This window comes from Stegastes partitus, unplaced genomic scaffold (genome assembly GCF_000690725.1).
Source record: "Stegastes partitus isolate 25-593 unplaced genomic scaffold, Stegastes_partitus-1.0.2 Scaffold2303, whole genome shotgun sequence".
NCBI classification, from domain to species: domain Eukaryota; kingdom Metazoa; phylum Chordata; class Actinopteri; family Pomacentridae; genus Stegastes; species Stegastes partitus.
The window spans coordinates 57,962-67,669 of NW_007580034.1; the positions used below are offsets into that span (position 1 = coordinate 57,962).

At 39.0% G+C, this 9,708-nt stretch overlaps 1 protein-coding gene across 1 annotated transcript in view; it reads right to left on the reverse strand.

The window, feature by feature from the left end:
• LOC103374613 (complement C3-like) overlaps window positions 1-9,365 on the reverse strand; it is a 33,210-nt gene extending 23,845 nt beyond the window's left edge. The window contains 12 exon segments of the mRNA XM_008304729.1: window positions 3-102; window positions 537-683; window positions 946-1,061; window positions 1,329-1,449; window positions 1,759-1,861; window positions 1,955-2,042; window positions 2,126-2,208; window positions 2,319-2,407; window positions 2,741-2,829; window positions 5,652-5,814; window positions 7,480-7,678; window positions 9,289-9,365. Of these exon segments, the coding sequence (XP_008302951.1) occupies window positions 3-102; window positions 537-683; window positions 946-1,061; window positions 1,329-1,449; window positions 1,759-1,861; window positions 1,955-2,042; window positions 2,126-2,208; window positions 2,319-2,407; window positions 2,741-2,829; window positions 5,652-5,814; window positions 7,480-7,678; window positions 9,289-9,365 (1,375 nt within the window).
• Between the last annotated feature and the right edge of the window lie 343 nt (window positions 9,366-9,708).

Sequence of the window (9,708 nt, forward strand, 5' to 3'; positions counted from 1 at the left end):
ACCTATGTGGATGTAATTGTTGCTTCTGCTGGTAAACGGGATAGCAGTCATGTGGGCTGATGCTTGTCTTTCAAGTGACATACCAGGAACATCGGTCTTTGCCTGTAATTAAAGACACAAGTTAAGATTCATAAATAAGAAAACAATTTAAGAGCACCTGAAATGTATAAAGTTTGCTTTTTTTTTTAACCTTTTTTTTTTTTCCTTGAAGGCAAAAAAGATATCTTTATAACTTGACGACAGTGTGTTCATCAGTCTTAAAAATCAGCTTGAACAATGAGAATCACTGGTTTTTGCCTACATTTAAATGTATACACAACTGATATAAAGCTATAAAGGCTCCTTCCTAGTTGAGCTTAGTGTAGCACTACTTTTAAAAATGCAAAAGACAGAAATAACTAAAAGACACAAACACAAATAGAGAACAAAGAAGAGAACAAATAGAGAACAAATGAGAACAAAGAAAGAGATACTAACTTGAGACCATACAGCAACACAAAAGACTGAATGACAATCAAGCAATCCTAAAGACTTACTTCAATGAACAGGGGTTTGAAGATTTCCTCTGTATTGATGGAAAGCCTTGCCATGCCATTGCCTGCAGTGACGCCCTCCACCTCACCAGGCTGCAGCACCACTTTAACACCTTTTGCTGGAGAGTCATCAGGATTCACAACTTGAATCTGCCATCGAAGAATAAAAAGCAGTGAAACGATCGGGAATCTTATCAAAACATGTTTTATACCTTCATCAACAGTTTGAAGAGACTGTAACACATGTTTCATACCTTCTTCAAACTCTTGTATAAATACTGTAATCGTCTGCAAATTGTCGCAGCTGTGCAGCAAAAAGCTATGACTCAGACAAATCATTACGGGCTTGTAGTCATCTGGTTTTTATTTTGCTCTCATTTTACAAAGATGTAAATCTAAACTGGTACTTTACCGCCACGTCAAACGATATTCCTGGTCTGTAATATTGTCGTGTTTTCTTGAAGTGGATGGTGTAGGGCGATTTGACAATCTGGATACCTCTCAACTCTGCCTCCACCATTTCACTGCCTGTTTTTGACACATCACACATCACATCCATAACAGTTCAATCCCCAACATCAGTCCTCTCACATTTACACCTTATTTCTGAAATTTTATTAACAAAATTTGTCACAAAAAATGTCCACAAAATGAAATCAAGTCTTTTATATCTATCTAACCAGTAATACTCAGAACACTAAAGCACCAATAAAATATATCACCACATTTCAAATAAATTTATGAAACGGCAAAATCAGCACGATTTACACATGATGTGACACATTTCTCACTTACCACTCTGCGTCAGCACACTGACAGACACATATATGGAGCCTCCTTCAAGATCAAGGATGTTTTGAAAGGTTTGTGTTATGTGCTCCCTCCTCAGTTTGGCGACTCCTTTACTTCTGACAATCTAGTGCAAAAAATTGCAAACATGGATGTATGAGGAGGTCCTTTTGTGAATTTTTATTACAGCCATTGATATTTTTATTTATTTTTAAAGTGTCTAACAGTTAAACTCCAGTATTACAACTACAGACATGTAGAACTGACATTCTAGTGGTGAGACTAAGTTGTAGAACAAGCTTGAGTTTGTTTGACTTTGAGCGGGAAAGATAAAAAATGACCCACACACACACACACACACACACACACACACACACACAGTACTGACGAATCAACAGGCAGACAGTCGTGCATCAGAATATAAATTTGTTCTCACCTTGACTCTCTGAAGAGAGCTTGGAAGGCTCTTTTTCTGACCCTTATACATAACCCCAAACACTACATAGGCTGTTCCATCCACCTCTTCACCAAACAGGTACCTACAAGTTTAAAAACAATACAAACTCCTTTGTTTTCTCTTCCAGTGAATTTATGAATCAAATTAAACTCACAAAGTGAAAACTTTCACATACACAGCGTTGATATTGATGTCGAGCTCTTTGCTGTCCACGTAGAAGAAGGGAATTGCAGATATCAGTTTTACCTCAAAACTGGGAAGCACTGTGAAATAATGTGCATTTTGGTGTCAAATCAGGCAGGAAGGTGAAGGCTTCAAAGATTTTCAGAGTTTAAGAGGAACCCACCATATTCTTTGACTTCGAACTCTGCAACAAAGCTCTCCTGTAAGTTGCTTTGGAATTTGGCCACCACCTTCCACATTCCAGTACTGCATGCACAAAGAGCTCATATTTCAACAATGACACATTGATGGACATGAAGGACACAATTATAAGTTTCACAGGTCTGTCCAGGTTGGGACAATGTGAAATAACTCACCTGACAATTTCAGCAAGAGGATAAGCTCCAGAGTAGAGCCCTGTTGTCAGCAAGATAAGATCGGATTGTACGATGATGTTGTCAGGGGTCTAAAAAAACATAACAAAGCGATTAACAGTTAGCATCATCAATTTAACAGTCCCTATAGGAAAGCTATCATGTCTATATATCGCTATGAATTTATTATTTTCTGGCGACTATCTGTTTGGTTGATTTGCTCTTTGATTTAAACTATTTTTCAAACTGCCCAATGCAACTTTTGTGTAGGAGTATTTAGGAGTCCTGTGCTGTAAGTGACAAAACTGTGGACCAGTGTTGGTGGTGATCGTACTTTGGAAACAATTTTGAACTCCTCAAGAGACTTTCTCTCCACGATAACATTATTGTCATTATCAGTTATGTAATACTGAAAGATACAATACCATAATGTCAATGGTGACCAAAGTGTCAGTATCATCTTCCTCCTCTACAGGCTCCATGCCGGGCCTCACTGCAAACAGCCTGTAAAGGACTGTGAGAAAGAGGTTGAAAAAGGAAGCAAACACAGAAAACTGCAGTTCTTTGAATGACCACTTGAGGTTGGTTCCAAAAAATAATCCATCCCCACAGACTCCCAGGATAAAATGCCCAACTTCACAGCAAAAATGAAGATATTTACAGCCGGATTCAATAAATGGTTTCAGTCTGTATGGGTCATTTACCCATTCACAATAACTGTAAGACGGGGAATTTTTACCAAACTTTCCTACTTAAATTGTATTAGGGCTTAAATTGATGCATAATTTGGAGAAAGTGACTAGTCGATGCCTCAATTCCACTCATGCAATGGCCAGAGACAACACTATGAGCTTCAAGACCGCTCTTCAGGAAACCTATCGGTGACAACACTGAGGGTTCGGTCATCTTTACATACTATTTATTTCATACCGGCTGTCAACTGCTTTCTTGGCAGCATGAAGCTAAACTCCACAAAGCTGACAGATGGAAAAAGTACAGTCGTCCTCAAATATACTCATACTCTCTCATTAAAGAAGAAAAAAAAAAACAGCTGACAGTGAAATAAGTTGAAATTGACAAAAAAAATAATAATACATAAGAATTTAATGAAAATCCTGACATTGCTTTTGAATTGTAGTTAAACTGAAATATTAACACTAAATAAATAATAAATAATAAATTAAAGCTGCAAGCAGCGTTGGTCGGGTCCTCGGTCTGCGTTGGACCCTCATGCCCGTCTGACCGTTCTTCAAGTTAAACCTGCTTTAAGCTGAAGGAGCCATTTTTCTCTCTCTCCTCTCAGCCTCAGACTGTCAGTGAGTCACATGACCAGCTGCACTGAGCTGTGATGATGTCATCGTTCAGCATGTCCCTTGGTGGGAGAGTGACATTTTTACTCACTTTCTCTCTCCCATACAGCCACAATTTTCACCAAATGTATGTAAAAACAACATATTTTTGTGGGAAATCTTGTTAGGAAGCCCTCAGTGTCATTTTTAAAGCTGTAGGACCTTTAGTTTATTCTGTAGATGACCAACTGACACAGCATGTCTGCACATGCCCCCATAGACACTCATACAAAGGATGAGCCGAGGCTGCAACAGCTCATCAACTTTAACGGCTCGCCATTCGAAAACTGGTTGAGAAACGCCAAATCCCTTCAGAACTTTTGTACATCAAGGCCTTCTCTGTCTGCTGTGCGATTTTCAAGTTGGTACGATTTACGGTGTCAGACAAGATAATTTTTTCCCAAAAGAAGTTTTCACGGATTTTCTTACTTTGAAAGGCAAATTGTGGACTTCCTGTTGGAGATAGGTCAGGGGTGTCAGCATGAGATTTGTGGTTCTCATTGAGACAGACATTTTGATGTTGGTTTGATCTCTGTGCGACATTCCTACTGGGCGCTAGGGCCATTTTAGTGTGTTTTTCTGTAACTAGGTGGCGCTAGAGCATTTTCTTGTTTTTTTTTTCATTTTATCAAATTTTTCGCCGATTCGGAGGTGTGTGCCAATTTTGGTGAGTTTTTGAGCGTCAAATTAAGCCAAAATAATTAGGGTCCGAGGACCCCTACTTGCTGCAGCAAGCAGGGGGTCCTTGCCCTATTGTTCCCGCTTCGTTTCTTTCTTTTTTTAGGGTCCGAGGACCCCTACTTGCTGCAGCAAGCAGGGGGTCCTTGCCCTATTGTTCCCGCTGCGTTTCTTTCTTCTTCTTATTTTCCTGACGAACGCGTTTGCCTTAATTAGACCCCCTAAACACGCTCAAAAACTCACCAAAATTGGCACACACCTCCGAATCGGCGAAAAATTTGATAAAATGAAAGAAAAAGAACAAAAATGCTCTCTAGCGCCACCTAGTTACAGAAAAATACACTAAAATGGCCCTAGCGCCCAGTAGGAATGTCGCACAGAGATCAAACCAACATCAAAATGTCCGTCTCAATGAGAACCACAAATCTCGTGCTGACACCCCTGACCTATCTCCAACACGAAGTCCACAATCTGCCTTTCAAAGTAAAAAAATGAGTGAAAACTTCTTTTGGGAAAAAATTATCTTGTCTGACACCGTAAATCGCACCAACTTGAAAATCGCACAGGACACAGAGAAGGCCTTAATGTACAAAAGTTCTGAAGGGATTTGGCGTTTCTCAACCGGTTTTCGAATGGCGAGCCGTTAAAGTTGATGAGCTGTTCCAGCCTCGGTTCATACGTTGCATGGGTGTCTATGGGGGCATGTGCAGACATGCTGTGTCAGTTGGTCATCTACAGAAAAAACTAAAGGTCCTACAGCTTTAAAAATGACACTGAGGGCTTCCTAACAATATTTCCCACAAAAATATGTTGTTTTTACACACATTTGGTGAAAATTGTGGCTGTATGGGAGAGTTGAAGTGAGAGAAAACGAGTAAAACTCTCAGCTCTCTCACCCAGACATGCTGAACGATGACATCATCACAGCTCAGTGCAGCAGGTCATGTGACTCACTGACAGTCTGAGGCTGAGCAGACACAGAAAAATGGCTCCTTCAACTTAAAGCAGGTTTAAATTGTGTCAAAATGGAGGTCAGACGGGCATGAGGGTCCAACGCAGACCGAGGACCCGACCAACGCTGCTTGCAGCTTTAATTGTCAATTGTAACCGCATTTACAATTGTACTTCAAACCATCAAAGCGCAACGAGGACAGCTAAAGCTCAGTACAATGCTAATGATCCGATGTATGTTAGTAATGTTCAGTGACAAACGTTTTCACTGTTTGGTGTGTTTTCTGGTGCACGTCACGGTCATTGCATACTATCAAGGCAGAAATTCTCAAGGCTAGGTTTGTGTAAGTGGACTCACCAGTGGTACTTGGATTATAGATGGTCTTGTCCGTCTGGATGAAGATGTAGCCAGACTGAAAGGAGACTAACACGACCTTCTCCAGCTCCCGGTCAGGGAATTTCGCCAGCAGGTAAACATACTGCTTTACTTTGGGATCCTTATTGAAGTCTGCAGCTGGGATCTGAGTGTAAAGAGACACAGTGTGAACTGAGAGATGAAAGTCATACAGTTTTAAAACATGTGAATCTGTACATCTGTGATACACAAGTATGTCCATAATGGGGTTCCCAAATAATTTATTCGCACATAAAGAAAATGCATAACAAAAAGGGCATATCGTTTAAATATAAAAGATTTGGTTGTACGGAGACTTGCACACAGTAAATGACTGTATACTTATGGCTGCTGTGGAAAAATTAATAATATTGATCATATGAAGTATGCAGGCCCAAAAATACTACACTACAATACCACAATGATAAAAAAAATCAAGTATCCATCTGACAATTGCAGCTGGGAGAGGAAGCTGTCACGATACCTACAGTGCCTATTAAAAGTATTTGCCCCCTTGGAAGTTTGCTTCTCAACCCTGAATCATGGTCAATTTATTTTTTTAGAATAAGTTACCCAAAAAAAGACTCTTTCATGGCAAAGTGAAAACCATGATTCAAGGTTCAATATAAAGGGAAAAGTTCCAAAGGTGGGAGAATATATAATACACTGTGTGTCATGAAGCAACTGATGAAGCTTGTTAGTGCGGCACTATTTTAATCTTGATTAGCAGACGTATTTTGGATTATGCATTGGAAACAGAGGTTAATAAAGCACATTATAGTGTCCAACAGTACTTCATCAATATTCAAAGATAATACAAATCCCAATTTTGTGTCACAATTGTGTTTCGGGAAAGCTGGGAGGAGGACCTGAGTGCCAATCAAAAGTTGGCAAGTGGGAAGAGTTTATAAAGGTTTGTCGGGGGAAAAAAATGCAAACAGAGGCTGACGGGAAGGATGGCGGTACTCAGGTTAGCAGGGACGGCAAGCAGAGATAAAAGTCTATATAAACAGGCAAGAGGTCAGGGCAGGTAATCAAAAAAAACGCAAAACAACTTGGGAAAAATTCTTGGCAGGACGCTCAAAGACAATGTGTCAGACAGTGCACCTTGGGCCTGCACTGCAAGTTCAACATATCCAGGATAACTTTTGTAGCTGGCTTCAGTAAGCCTAACATCTGCAAACACACGAAGCCAATCCAATGTTTCCACATGTAGCTGTAAACTTATTTATGTAAAGGAGACCAGCATGGTCAGGTCTGGAGTGACATTTTCTAAACACAGGAAGCAATGCTGTCACAAAAAAAACGGATATATATATATATATATATATATATATATATATATATATATATATATATATATATATATATATATATATATAATATGCAAATTAAAAGTGTTTGTAAGAAAACACTTAGCCCAGCTAGCAGCTACTACATTGGCTAACATTGCCTAAAAATTAGAATATTTTTTTTAAAAGAAAATGTTTTATTTTAGCAGTCAAAGAATGTTTAAAAGATGAAAAATCTTAAATCAACATCCGAAAAATGCTTTTAAGATGTTATCGTGGTCTCAGATGACAGAAAGTTTTTTAATACAATCTTCCTGCAGCATGATATATTTTCACACAAACACAAAAGAACATTCTGGAAACCAAAACAAACAAACAAAAAGACTTACTGCCAACAAACATTAGTAAAATTTTGCAAACTTTTTCACAATGTTTTAGAACGTCAACAAACAATCTAGCTCAGAGGTAGAAGCGTAGCATCAGAAAGCAGCCTATATTACCGTAAGTTTTCCAAAAGCCTGGAACTTGTTTTCTTTATTCAAGGTCACGGACGTGGATTTCAGCCTTCTGGTTTTGGTTGGATGGTTCATCACGACGATTTCAACGTTAACTTCGTTTTCAAGAGTGTAATCTTGAATTTCTACAAAGATGTTTTCTGGCGATCCCACTCGCAGCAAGTTGGGCGCAGACATCACCTCTCTGAAGAGAGATGACAGAAGGACTGTAGCATGCTTTGGAAAAAATGTATTTACTGGAGAACTATGTTTTTATTCAAGCTTCTGATTGATTTGTCAGATTTTATTTATTTATTACTCTTCTGAGAACTAATTTATTGACTGATTTCTCTATTCATTCACCTATTTACATATTTTAGTCTATTAAATGTGCAGTTTATTACTTCATTATTACTATTTTCTTATTCTGTTTTTAAAATTTTCATCTTCTATTTCTATCTCTGTTTTAATAATAGATATTTTATTTTTTTATTTAGTCCTTTTTTATGGGCTGCAAGGTGGCGCAGTTGGTAGCACTGTTGCCTCACAGCAAGAAGGTTGTGGTTCTTTCTGCATGGAGTTTCTCCCTGTGCAGCGTGGGCTCTCTCCGGGTTCCGGCTAAATTGTCCGTAGGTGTGAATGTGAGTGTGCTTGGTTGTCTGTCTCTAAGTGTAGCCCTGTGATAGACTGGCGACCTGTCCAGGGTGTCCCCTGCCTTCACCCTGAGTCAGCTGGGATAGGCTCCAGCACCCCACGACCCTCATGAGGATTAAGTGGTGTATAGATAATGGATGGATAGTCTTATTTTCTTTCAATTGATCTCATCTAATGTTTCTTCATTCCATGTGTTATTTAGGATATCGTTTCCTTCGTGCCTCGATCCCTGTGTTTTAGAGTCCTTCATCTGTAACACAAGGTTGGGGTTGGCTGCAAGGAGTTTGTTGGTATTAGTTGATTGCATTTTTATTTCTGTTTTCTGTAAAGCACTTTGTGCTGTATTTCATTTGCATGAAAAGTGAACAATAAATATCAATAAATCAATGAATAAATAAAGTCTGACTGATTGAACTAATGGTTAAGGGTATTTCAACTTGTAGATTAAACAAGTTTTATAGGGTTTTATTAAAGGTTTTAACACTTATAAAACATGCATTTTTACAAAATGTGCTTCCTACAATGTCTAAAAATAGATTTTCATTTAAAACGGCACACGTCTTCCACCAAGATGTACATTTTACAGTCGTATAGAAGCTCTGAGAGGTTGTATCGAAACACAGATGTGCTTTGAGCTGAAGGCCGGCGTCAACATGCCAACATGCTCAGCTTTGTTTGCTCTTAAAGTCTGCCTATTAATAAAGTGCATAAGAAATATGAGCAAATAGCTTGAAGTTTGGTGGAAACACGCGACCTACAGCATTTACTTCACATACAATCAGTAATCTATTAACCATTCTGACCAAGATCCAGCACCGGATCAATAAAACATTTCATCATTGTGCTGCACTCTGTTTGCCGTGTCACCACAGTGCAGACTGAAAACAAATGCCAGTAAATCGTGTGGCAAGTTACTGGCATTTGATTTATGTGACAAAAACAAAAAGAGGCAAAACTGTGCAGAAGTTAAACAAATAATCCAAATTTTTGTGGATGGTTGTGTCACTATGATTACACTCACTGACAATGTACACTACTTGTTATAGAATTACTCAATATCAAAAAGAAAGAACATTTTAGCTCTTTTAATCTCAAATCAATAATTTTGATCAGGCGTTCATGTTAAGGACGGCTCTGTAAAGGTAAGGCAGGTTTACTTACAGTGGAGCGCCATCAGTCAGAGAAATCAGAAAGGAAAATGCCATAAAGGCCAACAGTGGCGGCTCGGCCCGACACATCCTGCTGCCTAATGTCAAATCTGCTGTGTGTCCACTCTCCCTCTGCAACCCTCTTTAACCCACTTTTTGCTCCTCCTGCTCCTTCTGTCTCATCCAGTTAAAGGACATATGCTGTGTATTGTATTTCAGGATTTACTTGTTGATTGCATTTTAAATGATTAACCTGCAGACTGAATGAATGATCCATCACATGCGTTTGCTGCTGCTGACAAACCTCAAACACACAACCTTTCAGTCTCACAAACTGTGGTCTGTTTGTTAGGTAGTCATAAATCCAAGCGGTTGTGGAAGGATCCACCTGGAAGTTATGGAGCTTCTCACATAGTAAAGCAGGCTGAATAGT